The sequence below is a fragment of the Gorilla gorilla genome, chromosome 23 (assembly GCF_029281585.2).
Source record: "Gorilla gorilla gorilla isolate KB3781 chromosome 23, NHGRI_mGorGor1-v2.1_pri, whole genome shotgun sequence".
NCBI lineage: Eukaryota > Metazoa > Chordata > Mammalia > Primates > Hominidae > Gorilla > Gorilla gorilla.
This window is the reverse complement of record NC_086018.1, coordinates 27,047,139-27,065,498: the sequence shown is the minus strand read 5'-3', so window position 1 is coordinate 27,065,498 and position 18,360 is coordinate 27,047,139. Positions and strand designations below refer to the sequence as shown.

The 18,360-nt window shown below is 46.3% G+C and overlaps 1 protein-coding gene across 3 annotated transcripts in view; it reads right to left on the bottom strand.

Annotated features, from left to right (window-relative positions):
• Nucleotides 1-18,360, bottom strand: part of ZNRF3 (zinc and ring finger 3) — a 252,568-nt gene that overhangs the window by 19,382 nt on the left and 214,826 nt on the right. Inside the window, exon 1 of one of the 3 annotated variants that reach the window (XM_019018699.4) lies at nucleotides 877-2,687. The exons of the other annotated variants lie outside the window; for them this stretch is intronic. Coding sequence (XP_018874244.2) covers nucleotides 877-1,047 — 171 coding nt within the window. The 5' untranslated portion in view covers nucleotides 1,048-2,687. Of the gene's footprint in view, nucleotides 1-876; nucleotides 2,688-18,360 lie in introns of those variants that run through there. 3 annotated transcript variants of the gene reach the window in all.

Sequence of the window (18,360 nt, the reverse complement as noted above, 5' to 3'; positions counted from 1 at the left end):
CTAGAGGCTCCTATTTTACCCAGCATCCCAAACTTTTTTGGACACAAAGCCTGTTTGCAGCAACTCCTGTTAACACTCTCCCTTCCATGGAGCACGCTTTACGACTCTGCTCCATGGCTCATGGTATGTCAAGGTGAGAGGAGTATCATCCCCTTAACCCACTCCTCATCACTCTAACTCACAGGTGGAAGGCTGAAGGATGTGACAGAAGACCTACATTTTGATCTGGAAACCAATTACTAAACGGCACCCATAATTTAAATGAGATGGTTATCAGTATGGAAACATTCGAGTATACAGTTCCATTTGTCAACTACTGAAGAGGGCCAACTGGGTGCCAGGCATCCCAAGGAAGACACAATCCAGGACCTTCTGGAATTGTCTGTCATAACACACTTGCTGCTGTCCTGGGTGAAGAGACCTTGCTTAGCAAGCAGCAGCATGAAGACACTGATGTCTCTCCCCTTCTTATCCAAGTGAGTGTTCACTTGGGCCTCTTCTCTGACAGACTTACATATAAGTAGTGTGACCGAAGGGGGCAGAAACCATGCTCATGGAGAATCTGAAATGGCACCAGAGTCCCAGGGCTTGGTTCTCAGGACTTGACATTAGCATTCTGCTTTATTTTGGGTCTCCAAGTTACTTCTGCAGCTATTCGCAGAGCACAGCACACTGTCCCGGACATTTCTGGGTCATTTCTTGCTCGGGTGGATGTAGGTGCAAGGGGTCTTGCCATGGGCCTGTTCTTCATACAATCCTTACTTCCCCAAAACCTGGGCTCCCTCCTCGAGGTACCCCATCTCCCCCATTCCTCCACCCATGGGGCAAAGTCAAAACTGCAGCCCTTTGCCTTTTCACCTATGCCCAATGGCTTACCAAATTTTGCTGATTCTGACTTCCAAATCCATCCATCGTTTTTTCATCCCACTGCTGCCACCCTGGCCAGGACACCAGATTTCTCACAAGTCCCAACAACATTCTCTTCTGGGGGCTCCTGAGCCCAGCCCACCTTGCACGCCCCTGCCCCCTCCCCAACACGGTCTCCATGCAGTAGCAGAGGGACCGTTCTCAATCATGGATCTGACCTGCACCACCCTTCTCCAATGACTGTGCTCCTCTTAGGGTAAGATGTGACCTCCTCCTGCTTATTGTTTCTGAACACAACACTCAAACTCCTAAGTTGAACTAGATTGAGCCTTTTTTTTTTTTTTTTTTTTTTTGAGATGGAGTCTCACTCTGTCGCTCATGCTGGAGTGCAGTGGCACAATCTTAGCTCACTGCAGCCTCCACCTCCTGGGTTCAAGCGATTATCCTGCCTCAGCCTCCCGAGTAGTTGGGATTACAGGTGTGCACCCTCATGCCCGGCTAATTTTCTCTACTTTTAGTAGAGACGGGGTTTCACCATGTTGGCCAGGCTGGTCTCGAACTCCTGGCCTCAGGTGATCCACCCTCCTTGGCCTCCCAAAGTGCTGGGATTACAGGCCTGAGCCACCACACCTGGCCTAGACTGAGCTTCTTTTAGTTCTCTTCAAAATCCCAAACTCAATGGTGGCCACATTTGGGGTAACAGGAGACCAACAATGAGGAGCACATTACCCACCCCCCGCCACAGGGTTCATTTACTGCTTCTCTCTTTCTGTTCAGGTATTATTCCCTCAGGCTGCGGTGCCCAGTGGCCTTATGCTGTGCTCCACCACTGTGGCACTTATGACATCACACTGTCATTGTTTACTTAAAATGCCTCCTTCACTAAAGGGCAGCCAGTGTGTCAGACTTCTTTCCTGCTGAATTCCCAGAACCCGGCAAAAGGCCTGGCACAGGGTAAATGGCCAAGAAATGTTTGTTGATTAACCTAAAAGATCAGCTTTTGCCCTAGGGGTTAGCATCAAACACCATGGGTCCTGCTACTGAAAGCACTGATTGCAGCTCACTCTAGGCCACCTATCTCCTCCCTTTGACTTTTGAGAAAGGTCTGTTCTCTACCAAATTTTCTTGGAACATAATATTCTTAGCACTTTAAGATTCTCAGGATTCGGTTTCTTATTACTGGTGCCATCTTCTGCTGTTGCATTTCCTGACAGCCTTTTTACTGGTTGTCAGTTCGAATGCAGGCATCGTGTCTCCTCCGGCCAACCTCGACCCCAGGCACTAAAAGTGACTTGGCCTTGTTGTGGATCTGTATCAGGCCCCAGCCCCTGCGTGTGCTCATCTCTGGATATCAAAGCTCTCTGAAAACAAGCCCAACCACTTGCAGTGTTTGTTCCATCCATTCTGCAGGAATGGGAGCCTCCCTTAGTACCTTTACCAAAAGAAAGCTGGCCAGATGACTACCCTTGGCCATGTCCACAAGAACAGGCTGTATGTGAATTTTTACAGCCTCCTCCCATTATCACTAGGGGGCCTTGACTTTCCTCCAGCCTAAAAGACTGATGGAGTTCATCCTGCAACCTGCGGAGAAATATGGCCACACCACACAGTGGCCCAACCCCAGGAAAGTGCAGGTTTGGCTGCTTTCCCCACCTGGTGCGAAGCTCTGGCGCCTTCGCTCTCTGGGTGAACTGGTGGCAAATTCTACCACAGCTTCAAAATCCCCAACTCAATGGTGCTCTAATTTGGGGTAACAAGAGACTTAAGCATAGGCTTGAAGGCTTGAGAGACACAGCCATCTAAAGCCGGAGCCTGGAACACATCACTGCTGAAATGCAGGGTGGGAGGAACCAGCCCTGTTTCTGTTGCCGCCACCAGGCCTGCTCCTGTGGTCAGGGAGGGGAAAAGGGCGGTTAACACGATGGAGAGCACCCAGCCGGTCCTAGGGACTGGCCACGCCTGACGCCCACAGGTCCCTCTTGGCGGGTCCTACCCCAGGCCAGAGAGCCCAGGCTGTTTGAGTCCTGTTATCCCCCTCCTTCTGGAGGCCACTAAGTGGATTTTAAATCCTTACTCCTCACTTTTTCCTTTCCTCCTCCTCGAGTTCTTCACTTAGTAGTGACCACCCAGGCACCAGGCTCTTGAACATTCTGGTCAGCTGCTGTTCTCTGAAGCATGAGTCACTGCATGACACAGGGCATTCTAGCTGGGCAAGGGGGCTCCCAAGGCCTGCCTCACCAAGGGCCCTGTTTTCCGACAGAAACTTTTCATTCCATAGGAAATGAGGTCACACACCAAGAGCACATGGGTAACCGGTGAGAAAATCCTGGTGCCAGGAACGGGGGTGGTGGTGGTAGAAGAGGAGAGGCAAACTAGACCCTAACACTCACGAACCAGCAGGGGGAATCACCTGTGGCTCTTGGGTAATTTGTACTAGGGTGGGGATGAGGAGGGTGGAGGAAAGGGAAGCACACAGCTTTAAAAAATATCTGGTTTCTTTTAAAGTATATACAACATACATGATTTTACTAAGCCAAACTTGGAAGGCATTTGGCTAGCTTACTTTCAAGACTTGGAGCCCCTTAATCTACGGCCTACAGGAGAACAACACACAGGAGGTAAAGACGGGCAGGGGCAGGGGCAGCGGCAGGAGCGGGGCCGAGAGGCCAGGGCGGCCAGGCGGGCTTCACTGCTTGGGGGGTTGGGAGGTGAGGGTGGGTGGCGCAGTGCTGCCAGCTCCACCCGCCGGCTCCTCGATCCAGGGCTTGGCTGCAGCCCGGCCTGACCTTCCAGGTTTCCCTGGCAGGAGATCAAAGCGCTGAAGCCACAAACACAGCTCAGAACTCCGAGGCCCTGCGGCCAACATCCCCCCTCCCGCGGCTCCTCCCCGCGCCAGGAGCCCTCCTCCTCCCCACTCCCACCCCTCGTGCACCGCCCTGCAGGGTCCCTCCTCCCCTCCACCAGCCCTGCTTCTCTATGTTCCCCCCACCCCCGAACCCCCAATCCAGCGGGCCGGGACTTTCGGGGCGGGCTGCCATCCGGCCTTCTCCGACCCGGTAAAGTGCCCTCCTCGCCACCGGCCGCGCCCCTCCCCACCGGGAGAAGATATTTCTCGCCATAATTAAAGTCATTAAGCCTCCAAAGGCTCCCGTCGGCTGCAGGTTCTGAGTTCCGGAACGAAGATGATGCATTTTAAGTCCTAGTTAAGATTATGCTGATCTATTTAGGAGACATGTAGCAGCGAGAATTCAGCGGTTAAGTTAGTGGTTAAGGCTGCCTAAGTTTAAATAGTGTTACTTATTCTCAAAATATGTAGCAGCCCCACTTAATTTCTCCTAATTAAAGGTACCCGACTTTAGAGGCTGGAGTCCGCGGCCGGGTCGCGGCGCCATTGCACAGGTTGGTACCCTTTTCACAATCAGAAACTAGTGGGTGTCAAACGGAAATGCATTTCCCTAGATCTTAATCTTAAACATAGACGTTTAGGCCAGTTCCAAGAAACACAATGATCCTCTTTGTTTTAACACCTGACAAGGAGCACCAAACACCCAGGAAAGCCTGACCACACCCTCCTGCTCCATCGATACTGTGGTGTGAAAGATGTTATGGAAAAAACCGCAGTTGGGTTGTTTCATTACCTGCCTATGCCTGTAAGATAAGCTTTTGGAAGAACCTGGAAGTCGTTATCTTGGTTGAGTTTCCAGAAGTCCCACTTCAGGCCAAATCTTATATAGTCAGCAACTAGAAACTTCAAAAAGGACCACCCCCCTTCAATGCATATGGCAACTATTTAATATAAACAAGTGTTAATTAGGTGGCAGCATCAGGCTTAACGAGGAACAACAGTGCCTGCAAAGTCTGGACACCCTACAGCCTCTCTGGAGGATGAGAGGCGGCGGGCAGGCTCTCTCTGAAGGCTGAGTTCCTCACAGGGGCAGCTGTGCTTCTCAACCTTTGCTCATGGAGGAAGCAACTGGGGAGATTAAAAAAAACTCGTGCCCAGGACCTACCCCTAGAGATGATTTGATCTATATAGATAAAACCCCAGCAGCAATATTTTTTTTAGAAGTTTCGCAGTTATTTTAAAATTCAGATAGGGCAGAGAACCACTGATCTAACCTAAAATTGCACACGGCCTCTGGCATGACTGTCCAATGCACCTTCTGGAGCTCCTCTCCTGATTCAGTTGGACTGATGTAGACCCAGAGGCCATCTAACCAGCATGCACTGGGACTACTTACAATGAGGCAAAGGAAGGTGTTAGAAAATTGCTGAATCAGGTGGTAAACTCATTGAGAAGGCAGAAGATTATTTTGATTACATGATTTTCTTATTTTTATGAAGAGGAAGGTAATTTGGATGAAAGCATTTTTGCTTGCTTCTAACATTCGTGGGACAGGGGACAAGGGCTAACAAACTAGTAAATAAAATAGATCTTACTCTTCTATCTTGACATATGTACCTTCATAAGAACTTGAAACATAGGTTCCAGGTGAGCTTTCCAACTCCTTGGATCTCCTTGCCAGAGCATGTCAGTGTGGAGACAGCTGACCCCTGGTCCACCCTGCACTTTGAGGGGGTTGTACACAGGCAGGTGAACACCCTAGGCTTTGAGGCCAAGCTGTGTCTACATCCTTGGGAAGAGGGGCATGCTGCCAGTGCACTGTGCCTCCAGGAGGATGGTCCTAGAAGAGAGGTCTGTAAGGGCTGGAAACCAACACAAGGTCATCTTAGGGGAGTTTAGGGATGCTGGGAATGGTTTGGACGGGGGCTTCCCCTTGGACCCCTCACCCTGTGGCCAGAAGGTTTAAAAGAGGGGCCTTAAAGCACGGCCCCCCTGCTTGGTCATAGAGTGGTACTGAGACTCCAAGAGGGAAAGTAAGGAAAGTACCTATTAATGTTCCAGGCAAGGCACCGAGTGCTTTCAAATGGTACTGAATCTGCAGAGCAACTCTGCAAGGGAGGTGGTGTTGATCCCCATTTTACAGCTGGAGGCTCAAAGGTTACATAACTTGCCCATGGATACTCAGCCACAAAGTGGAGAGCTGACATTTGACCTAAGCCTCTCTCCATAATCCCAGGCCAGAGAAATACTCATGTTGTCCCAGGGGGTTCTAAAATCAAGTGCAATGGAGATACGTGCACATATATCAATGTGAATGCTGAACCTCCAAATATTCCATTAATAGCTTATGTAAGTATTATATTTCCGGGTAACACAAGGAAATTCCAGATAGCTCTTATCCTAACCCACTTGGTCTCCCTTCTCTTGAAATTTCCCTTTACAAATGTCATGCAGCTCATGTAGTCAACATAAGGAGGGATTTTTTTTCTCCCCTTGCTGCCTATCACACTCATCGCATCACATCTGGCCCTCCCTGAGAGGTGGCAGGGTGGAACATTTTCCTACTTTTGTACAGGGTTACCTGCTTAAAAACTCAGGCCTATTTAGTCAAAGACTATTTCATCCAAAGGTGTTATATTCATTGCCATCGTAGCCAATGCAAGTTCACAAACACTACAACTGTCATCCTTTATTCTTAAGGATCTAAGTTGTTTCAAAATGGTCCCGTGTACCCTATGATATTGACTCCTTTTACGTGATTTTGTATTAGTAGAGTTTAAGAAAAGTTTCATTATCTCTTCACCTTAAACCAAAATCATTTATAACAGCTACAGAATCAAATCCCTTTCTCTAGAGAAGGGCAGTTACATGGCCCCCCTCAGCCATGTTATTCTTATCTGGGTGCAGTCAGTTTGATGACACCCTACCAAAGCCAGGCTGGCCAACCCAGGCTCTTTTTAGCACTGCCATAGTGGAAGAGCAGGAAGAAAAGGGGGTACCTCACACTGCTTGGAGTGAAATCCTAGCTCACCTTCCCAGCTCTGTGACGGTGAGCATGTGATGAATTTTCTGTTTTATTTCATCTGCACAATGGGGATGACACTGAATCTATCTCCTGAAGGCTTCTGGAAGTTGACATGACCATGTTACACTTCATATACATGCAGGGACGTCCCAGTTTAGGCCAAGAAATGATGACACAGCATGAGTCTGGCAGAGGGTGGTCAGTGGCTGTCAGCCCAGTGGTATGTTGGAATGCCTGGGGGAGCTTATTAAATAATAGAGGGGGCCAGGCATGGTGGCTCACGCCTGTAATCCCAGCACTTTGGGAGGCCGAGGCGGGCAGATAACCTGAGGTCAGGAGTTTGAGACCAGCCTGGCCAACATGGTGAAACCCCATCTCTACTACAAATACAAAAATTAGCCGGGCATGGTGGCAGGCACCTGTAATCCCAACTACTCGGGAGGCTGAGGCAGGAGAATCACTTGAACCCGGGAGGCGGAGGTTGCAGTGAGCCAAGATCGCGCCATTGCACTCCAGCCTGGGGAACAAGAGTGAGACCTCATCTCAAAAATAAATAAATAAATAAATAAATAAATAAATAAATAAATAAATAAAATTAAATAAAAAATAGAGAGGTAGACTCCTTCCTGGAGATTGACTAATGGGAACCGGGCTGGAGGTAGATCTAGCCTTTGTAGGTTTGAAAGCTCCTCAGGCCAACTCTTAGGTGCAGCCAAGATGTGTAACCACAGACCAAGATGCTAAGGAGGTAAGAGAGGGAGAGATGGTGAGCTGGGAATGTGCTTCTTAAGCTAACTCATCAAGCCCTTGTTCTTTCCCTCCTAGAATGGCCCAACTGCTTTCTCAGCTACATTTCTGGTTTTCAAGAAACTCACTTATGCTACTCTACCTCAGACTTAAGGAAAGCGCTTGTTAAAGAGAAAATGTGTCTTCGAGGCAATAAACAATTGAGCTTTTTGTGATCTCTGGGAAAAGATACCCCCAAAGCAGAAGTCTGGGTCCCTCACAATCAAAAGCCTCCAAACAACAATGATCACAGACATCCTCTGGTCACCAGGTCTTGGCATGTCACCTGGAACCCAGCAGGCACAAAAATGCTGGGCAGACACAGCCATGGGCACAAGAGCAACCATTTATACGGGGCAAGCTTTTGGGGTTTGTGGCAGAAGTCCTCCTGACTTTTGGGTCCAGGCCTTTGGCCTCTATGCCACAGGAGTCCCAGGGTCTTGCATAGGAGCCTCTGCCTTGAGTAGGAGACAGCAATGGAATGCAAGTTCCAGATGGGTCTTCTGCGATAACAGGATAAAAACAGAGAAAGATGAGAATCTCAAGGACACCATTTTCAGGTTTAAGACCTATTTTTAAAAAATGAAACACATGCTTTCTTGAAGTAAGCCCTCAAACATACTCTGAACTGAGCTAACCAAGTCACAGAACTTGTATGTCAACTGCCCAACTAATATCCACTTATCTGTGATAAGTGGTGACAGTTCTGCCACTAGAAGGAATTTTAGTGATGGGGTCTGGGGGTGTGGAGAAGGGATATTGGCCATAGCAGTCATGAGTTAGGCTGTAAAACATAAGTTAAATGCAGAATGTCCTATATTGAATTAGACCCTAAAATGTGCTATATTTTCGGGTCTAATTCAACTAAGAAGTGCTATAATCACCTTTCCATAGGCTAACAGAATGAAGGCTGTGTCAAATCTATGCTTTTATTTCTCCCAAATGCATTCCAGTCCTGGTACTCAATAAATAGTCATCACAATGGTGCTGATGATGGAGGGGGAAGGAGAAAAGTGGCAGAGTCATCAAGCTAGCCTTCCTCAGCCCGACAGCTAATGCTAGCTGGAGAATAAAGGTGCTCCCAAGCATCCCTACCACGCATCCGGGGTGTAACAATAATCATTAATACTACTTTCTGTCCTGTGTTCACAATCCCATCAATGCCCCTTTCGGGCTGGAAAGCAGTGAGGGGCTTGCAATCCACTAGGTTAAAGAAATGGAACTAGAGGCTGGACGCGGTGGCTCATGCCTATAATCCCAGCACTCTGGGAGGCTGAGGCAGGCAGATCACCTGAGGTCAGGAGTTTGAGACCAGCCTGGCCAATATGGTGAAACCCCATCTCTACTAAAAATACAAAAAATTAGCCGGGCATGTTGGCCTGCACCTGTAATCCCAGGTACTCAGGAGGCTGCCGTGAGCCTAGATCATGCGCTTGTATTCCAGGCTGGGTGACAGAGCAAGACTCCGTCTCAAAAAAAAAAAAAAAAAAAAAAAAAAAGAAAGAGAAATGGAACTAGACCAACAAGGGAAACAAATGGATTAACAGTTTAATTGGGTGGGATTATTTTGAAGGATGCTCAATACAGTTCTGCAATGGAGGATCCTGGACGGGGGTGATGTGTGCCATAGGCTGGTGTGGTCAGGAAAGACTTCATGGAGGCCAAGCTGCCAGAAAGAAGAGGAAGAGAAGGCCAGCCAGCAGCTGGATATCAAAGGTGCTGGTGGAGGCAGCAGACACACCAAGTATAGGGGAGAGGTTAGCAAAAGGTGGCATAGAGGCTGGGTATGGTGGCTCACATCTGTAATCCCAGCACTTTGGGAGGCCAAGGCGGGTGGATCACTTGAGGTCAGGAGTTCGAGATCAGCCTGGCCAACATGGTGAAACCCCGTTTCTACTAAAAATACAAAAATTAGCCAGGCGTGGTGGTGGGCACCTGTAATCCCAGCTATTCAGGAGGCTGAGGCAGGAGAATTGCTTGAACCTGGGATGTGGAGGTTGTAGTGAGCGAAGATGGCACCACTGCACTCCAGCCTGGGAGACAGAGCGAGATTCTGTCTTAAAAAAAAAAAAAAAAGTAGCACAGGGTTACATGGTTGGGTATTATCATCCACTCACATGGCCATTGTATAAACTTAACAACTATTTAGTGATTACCCTTTCTGTTGGTGGCAGCTGGCATGCCCACAGTTTAGTTTCTGGAACACAGCATCCAAGCAGTCACTATGGTTTACTGACATTTTTGGGTCACTACCTGAAATTTTATTTTTTCTGGAAGGGGTTCCCTAATCCCTACACCAAGGCCCAGTCCTGTGGCAATGTGCTTCCAGACAAAATATTCATTAATTTAACAAATACTTATTGAGCATATACCATGAAGGTACAATCATATGCCAAAAGAACCTAGTCCTAAAAGATCTAGTGCCTCTTCTCATGGTGTTCTAGTAGTTATACTAGGGACCCTACATGCACAGTGAGAGGTAAGTGCCCTGAAGAAGAGGAATATCACAGGACTGCAAGAAGAAGAAAGGCACTGCTGACTGAGCCTATGTGTCTCCACTTTATATCAACTTGTTATCTTGTGAACAGCAGACCTCAGTAGCAACGCACGCTGCCTGGGAACCCTCAGCAAATATTAAAACATCTACTCAATATTAACACTCATATTCAACAACAAATACAGGGGCAATTATTGTTTCAGGAAGGCAGATTAAAGTATAGTTTGACAGCCTTTAACAGTGCAGAAAATTGAAAGCAAAAAAAAACAGTTAATGCCTTTGAAAGTCATTATAATGAAAGAGACTCGAGAGACTCTGAACCACAGAAAGGTGGAGTTGGGCCGGATCGCTTCCTTTGGTCAATAATAGGTGAATGACTGTCATTAAGAAAAGGACTTCTTGCAAAAGAACAGCTTAATCCCAGGAAAAGGAAAGAGTAAAAAGGTTACATTAAGGGAATCAGGGATAATCTCTATCAATTACCCAGAGCCTTTCCTGTTAGGAAAGTCTCAAAAGAAGAACAGGAAAAGAGCTGGGTCATGATCCAGGGTGCTTACACTTTGTTTTATGATCCAGGAGTTTGGCAGTCTGGTTTGTGGGTAAGTGGAGAGAGCTATAACTACAAGCACTATGTAACCCCCACAAATAAGCAGGTAATTGTAGAATATGCTGACATTGGCTCAAGAGGCACCCAGCTATCAGGCAGGCATGGGGAACTGGCTGGCATTTGGGGGCTAAACAAATCAAATTGCATACCTACCAGGTGGCTGGGACATTTGGAAAGACTGGTGAGCCAAATCCAGAAGAGGGACCACAAACCACTCCCTTTGGAGGGAAGAGTTCTGGCCAGACAGCCCCACATGGAATAAATGACTGATCCTACTTCTTTATTCCTGGGAGACAATGCAGCACACCCAAGGAGAGACTGAGCCTGCTTCTCCATTTGTGGGAGCTAATATAGCCCACCGTAGGGAACTGAGCCTGCCTCTCCATGCCTAGGAGTTAATGTATCCCATGCAAGGGAAGCAGCCTGCTTCTCCACTCCTGGGAGCCACTTGAAAGTCACTGCAGTCCTCATGCTGGGGGACAAAGAGGGTCTCTTAGGCAACATGGACCTTGACTATGGTCTATCTGAATCAAGTGTCCCTCAGTCCTGGAGTGGGATGAAAGCACACCTAGTCCCATGTCCAAGATTTGCAAAGGAGGCATGACTTTCCTGAGGTCAGAGTGTGCTGGCAGTGGGGGAGGGTGTTCCATCAGAGCCAACTGCTTCCTGTCAACCCTGCCCCAACTTCTGTAGAGTCCATTAAGTTTTATAATATTGAAGATTTTTTGTTTTTTGGGAAATCAGAATTTAGAGGACTCCGATGTTAGTTTCTCAATAATAACTTTAATCAGGATCTATTAGTAAACACATAGACATTTTGTGTATTATTTCAAGCAATTTTTTATCAGAATTACAGAATTCCTGTACCAGGAGATTTGAAGCCAAGCATTTAAGGAAAGAATTTTTTAAAAACCAATTTGTTGGAGGTGGGAGGGGGGTGGAGGATGAGAAATTACTTAATGGGTACAATATACATAATTCAGGTAATGGCTACACTAAAAGCCCTGACTTTTCCACTATGCAATATACCCATGTAACCAAATTATACTTGTACCCCATAAATTTATACCCAAAAAACTCTCATTTGTTACAGGGAAGTTGACTATAAAGGACCTGCTAGCAGGCAAGCATATGGTAGCTTATAAGGGAGATGGAATCTTGAAAAGAAGGGTAAATTAAAGTATTTTCAAATATACCAATTGAGTTCACTTAATAAATTTTAAAGTGAGTATCTGTAACAACAATAAATTCTCCAACCTACTGAGTTTGCTTCTAAGAGGATTAGGACATCTGCATAACTCAGACTTACAAGACGGACAGCTGACAAAGTCAGGGTTGTGGGTTCTTTTTCCCCCATCTGAAACTTCATGAAGTAATTTAAAGTCAAGGTTTTTAACAGAGTACTGCTGGTCACACAGTCACATACCTAACCCTGTTCTCACACTATCATGAGACCATGCTACACCAAGATCCAGTGATGGGCAGGGACCAACCAAGACTCAGAAATACCAGGCTCCCCAAGTCTCCAGTCCTACTTCAGTTTTAGCCTTTAGAGAAAGTGTGTCTGGGATCAGGATCTGACAGTCAAAAGGAGGTTAGGTTTGGGGGTCACGTTAACAGCTAACAGATGAAGTTACAGATTAACTCTTCACTGCTATTAGTTGGTTAATGTACAATTCGTAGGTAACTTCAATCGTCCTGGCCCAAGTTCAGAGTAAAAAAAGCAGCGTTCTCTTTTCTTAAAAAGTAATAAAAAGAAATGAACTACTGATATACACAATCCACATGAATGTATCTCAAAATAATTATGCTGCGTCAAAGAGGCCAGAATAAGCAGTATATACTGCATGATTCCATTCGTGTTAAATTCTATAAAATGTAAACTTGTCTACAGTAGGAGAAAGCAGATCAGTAGTTGTCTGGGGTTTGGCAGGGAAGCCAGGAAAGGGAGGGAGGGATTTTAAAGGGGAATTGAGGGAATTTGGGGGGAGTGACAGATATGTTCATCTTGATTGTGGTGATGGTTTCATGGGTGTGTGTGTGCATGTGTGTGTGTGTATGTGTGTGTGCATATAGGTCAAACCTTATCAAATTGTGCACTTTAAATATGTGCTGTTTATCAAATGTCTATTATACTTCAATAAAGATTAAAACAAGGCCGGGCACGGTGGCTTACGCCTGTAATCCCAGCACTTTGGGAGGCGGAGGTGGGTGGGTCATTTGAGGTTAGGAGTTCGAGACCAGCCTAGCCAACATGGTGAAACCCCGCCTCTACTAAATATACAAAAATTAGCCAGGCATGGTGGCGCGTGCCTGTAATCCCAGCTACTTGGGAGGCTGAGGTAGAAGAATCTCTAGAACCCGGGAGGCGGAGGTTGCAGTGAGCCGAGATCTCGCCACTGCACTCCAGCCTGGGGGACAGAACGAGACTCTGTCTCCAAAAAAAAAAAAAAAGATTAAAACAAGGAGTGAGGGGAGAATCTGCAACTATTCTTTTTCCATTATTGCCTCTTATTACTTCAAAGCAAAACTATTTTGACACAGACAACCTTTTACCATGTGAATGCATTTAATTTTAGTTAATATAGGAAAATTCCAAAGCCGGTTTTAAAAATTATGCAGATCGAGCAACATAATACCTCCTTCTGCTATCTACTAAAACTGGCTCAGTATTTTTATTTTATTTTTATTTATTTGTTTATTTTTTTTTGAGACAGAGTTTCGCTTGTTTCCCCAGCTGGAGTGTGATGGCGCAACCCTGGCTCATTGCAACCTCCGCCTGCTGGGTTCAAGTGATTCTCCTCCCTCAGCCTTCTGAGTAGCCGGGATTACAGTATTTTTAAAACAGGCCGAGTGCAGTGGCTCACGCCTGTAATCCCAGCACTTTGGAAGTCCAAGGTGGGCGGATCACAAGCTCAAGAGATCGACACCATCCTGGCTAACACGGTGAAACCCCATCTCTACTAAAAATACAAAAAATCAGCCAGGCGTGGTGGTGGGTGCCTGTAATCCTAGCTACTCAGGAGGCTGAGGCAGGAGAATGGCGTAAACCCAGGAAGTGGAGCTTGCAGTGAGCCAAGATCGCCCCACTGCACTCCAGCCTGGGCAACAGAGCGAGACTCTGTCACACACACACACACACACACACACACAGACACACACAGACACACACACACACACACACACACACACACACACGGCCCCTCTCAATGAAATCTGGATGAATGGGTAAGTTAGACCAGCAGAACAGAGCCCACCTGGAGTCTGGGAGGCAGGCAGACCCCAGGTCAGTAGACGTGAGTATACAGTGGGCCCTCCTTATCAGTGGGTTTACATCCGTGCATTCAACCAACCACGGATGAAAAATACTCGGAAAAGAAAAAGGATGGTTGCGGCCAGGCGCGGTGGCTCACACCTGTAATCCTACCATTTTGGGAGTCCGAGGCGGATGGATTGCCTGAGTCTAGGAGTTTAAGACTAGCCTGGGCAGCATGGTGAAACCCTGTCTGTACTAAAATACAAAAAATCAGCTGGGCATGGTGGCATGCACCTGTAGTCCCAGCTATCCAGGAGGCTGAGGCACAAGAATTGCTTGAACCCAGGAGGCAGAAGTTGCAGTGAGCCGAGATTATGCCACTGCACTCCAGCCTGGGTGACAAAGCAAAACTCTGTCTTGGAGAGAAAAAAAAAAAAAAAAAGGATGGTTGTGTCTGTACTGAACATGACTTTTTTTCCTTGTCATTTATTCCCTGAACCATGCATTATAACAACTATTTATTAATACACAGTACTTACATTGTATTAGGTATCATAAAGTAATCAGAGATGATTTAAAGTATACGGGAGGATGTGCATAGGTTATATGCAAATACTACCGCCATTTTATATAAGGTACTTGAGCATCTGTGCCTTCTGGTATCCATGGGGGGATTGGGGGGGAGGTCTTGCAACCAATTTCCCACAAATGTGAGGGGACAACTATATTTCATCAAGATAAGGATAATCAAGATGGGGGTGGGGTGGGGTGCATACTTGCTAATGCTGCCCACAGTCAGGGGAGCCCAGTGGCCTGAGGGAAATCCCTATTTCCTATTTCTGGTTCTATCACACTTACTGATATCCTCGGGCAAGACACTTAATATTTGATCCCTAGTTTCCTCATCTGTAGAACTAAGACAGTGATTGTACTTTATAGGGTTGTTGAGAGGATTAAATAGTTCATGGGTGTAAAGTGCTTGGTGTAGTTTGGGTACATGGTAGGTGCCAATTAATGATTGCTAATCATTGATCTAGTCTTAAATAACATGGCACTAAGATGTTAATTGCTGCAAATCAGACAGTACTGCTTTGACAGAGGGGACCTGTGTTTGAGTTTTGAACTGGGTATTATCAATTTCTTTAGTAATCGCTTTAGCTTCATGTCATGAATGCAAGTGGTACTGTTTTTCCCTGTACTACCTTCAGCTTTCATATGGGAACAGAATTAAAATAATCACAATTAAATGGGTCTTCAGAATTTAAGTTGTTCTGTTGTAATCTTCAATCTTTCCCAGCTCAACTAGAAGGAAGATACATGATTGACACAAAGAATCAAGTAACTCCTGCCAAGTGTTACAAGACATTCACACCTCTTAGAGTAAAGAAAATGGCCACAATATTTTATGATTCCTCCCATCAAGAAATTGAGCTTATTTTTCCACCCCTTGAATTTGGGCTTGGCCACATGAGTTGCTTTGGTCAACGGGACATGAGCAAATACAATGCCAGCAGAAGCTTGGAAAATGCTTGAGGGGATCGAATAATTCATGGGTGTTCATGCTTGCCCTCTCTTGCGGCTGGGAACCCTGAGAACTATCATGTAAGAAGCCTGGGCTAGTCTACTGAATGATAAGAGACCACATGTTGAGTGGGCATGGCTATCCCAGGTGAGGCCCCAAACACTTGAGTGAGGCCATCCTAGATCACTCAGTCCCAGAGGAACCACTAGCTGACCACAGAGATCAGCCAAGCTGGCACAGACCAGAAGAACTGCTCAGCTAACCCACAGAATCATGAGCAATGAAAATGACTGTTGTTTTTAGGGTGCTATGTTTTAAGGGCAGTTTGTTATGCAGCAAAAGCTAACTGATACACCTGTGCTAAATGAATGCACAGGGCCATGCTACCTCACCCGTGTTGTCATCTGTACTATTGCTACTCTACCAACCTGTTTACATTGCTTTGTGCTCCTCAGCCTATTTCTGTTTTCTTCTCTCTGAGGTCTTCAGGTTCCCTTCACTGACTCTTACATGGTCCCAACTCACTTACTTGTTTTCCTTGAAGTCCTATGCTGGACCCCTTCTCTCTTCCTAGTCTATACTCTTTTCTGGACAAGCTCATTCTGGACTCCTGGTTTGAATACACACTCCCCTATCTAATGACTTCTCAACCTTCATCTCTAGCCCTGACCCTTTTCAGGGCTAGAGTTCAAAGGGCTCCAGTTCAAAGTCAGAGTCAGGGCTCTAGTCCTGATCAAAGTCAAAGTCACCAAGTTTCTCCCAAACCTACATTACTTGTCTCAGGTTAAGGGAATCACCATCATACAAATCTAGAAACCCAAATCTTCCTCCTCTTCTCTCACTACCCCTTCCCCTTCCTCTCTCCACATCCAATCTCCATAAAGAATCATTCTCAAGTGGGCTCTCCCTTTGCATCCCTGCTACCCTGTAATGCAGCAGTTTCTCTGTCTCCAATCTTTTTCCAGTTCATTCCATACATGATGCCCTGAGCTGTCTTCTCATCCTTCTCAGATTCAAGTCTCAATTCCTTATAATGTTCAAGACTCTCCTTTGGATCCAGTTTGGATCCAGTCTGCCCGTCCACCCTCCCCTCCCACACTATCTGCCCTCCAAGCACCAGATGCTCCATCCACACAGTTCCCCCATTTCTGAAAAGTTAAGGCATACGCACATCTTCCAGCTGTTGCATAGGTTATTCATGTTACCTCAACTGCTGTCCTGGACCCTTGATTACCTCTCAAAGCGCTTCAATGCTTAAGGACACATCTAAAAGCCTCCTTTCTCTGCAAAACCTTGCCCAATTTTTCTAGAACAATTTCTATACCAGCGTAGCCTCTATGTGAGCTCCTCTTATGAGTCTTTTCTGCACTCACCCTCGTTGACGGATATAAGCTTTCTGTTTCCATGTCCCATTCACAGGCCTAGGGGCCACAGTTTCTGTCCTAGCATGCCCAGGACAGCCCCAGTTTACATTTCTCCTCCCACCATAACCCCTTCCATTCTCAAAAGTGTCTCAGCTTGGATGACAAATGATATGGTCACCCTAAATTGGTCTTCCAGTGCTTGACAAAATCAGAGTATACAAGTCTGCTAATCCAGCTTCTCTGTGGTCCCTCTTCATATTTATTGTTTGACTGTCAGAAATTATTGGTCTGTGTTCACACTTGATTTGCTCAACTTTCCACAGACAGCCTGGATGATCTTCCTCCCTGCAATTTAAAAATCACACAACACAGATTGCAAACTCAATTGTCCACAGGGGCCACACATAAGATTTACGGCAATGGATGTGCTGCTGCAGTCTGAGGACAGCAGAGAGTGGCAGGCGCCGTGGCAGACTGGACAGTGCACACCTGCCTGATGGGGGCAACTTCTAGGCAGCTGGGGCTTCCTTTACCAGGAGAAATGGGACACCAGCACTGCCAGACCTTCTGATTTTTCAAGAGAAGGTAGAAATGTGGATTTGTATATTAAATCTTCCAATTCAAGTGTTGGCAACCAAGTTACACTTAAAATACTGCACAGGTGTACCCTGTGTGGCTAATGCATTTTTGGCTTTCATAAAACTGACAGAGCTCTGCCTGGAAAACATCTCACCTTTGGAAATGGAAATAGACAAGTAGACTCCAGAGGCTGAGCCTGTCTTTGACACTCAATGGTTCTGTCCTAAAGGCCATTTGTGGGGGCAAAGAATAGCTGTCTCAATTTCATAGAGAATGTAGGGAGCAGATAACCTTCCTTTCTAGGCAAGTGTTACTTTTCCTTCCTACTTCATGTTTCTTGGATGAAAACATTGCAGAGGTGGCTTTAGTGCACCACTGGGTGGGCACAACCCCTAGCATGCTACAGGTGCTTGACACAGGAAGGAAGTTTCTCCAGGTGAATGAACAATGCTCTGAGATACATCAGCCCTACTCTGTTCATAGCTCACTCCAACAGAAGCCAGTTCTCTGAGCTGGAGCAACTTCTTTAAATCTGAATATGAAAACATCTCCTTTGAAACTCCCTGGTTAATCAGTAATCACTCTTAAATAGTAAGAGGTCATGCACATATTAAGGAACAAATACACTTCTGTTTTCATGGCTTTAACAGGTAATTTGCAAAAATCCCTAAATTCAAGCTCTATCTCAAGTCCCATTGGGTCCTTAAATTAACCTTTATTGAACAAGTAAAAGGATGGCCTCATTCAGGCTTTCTCGACTGTAATTATTCAGTGTTAGCAAGACTTTACTTAGTAGAACAAAGGAAGTGGGTTCTAGAAGAACCTCTTATTTGCCAGAGCTCCCACCCCCTGCCCTAGCAAAGCCTTGTTTCCTTATTCACTATTTTCTAAAGAGAAAGTTCTAAACCATTACAATCTGTCTCTAGGCTTTCACCTTCCTTCAAGGCGGTCACATGCCACTTCACCTCCCAGAATGCACCTGACAGGGGCTGAGTGGACACTTCATTGATCA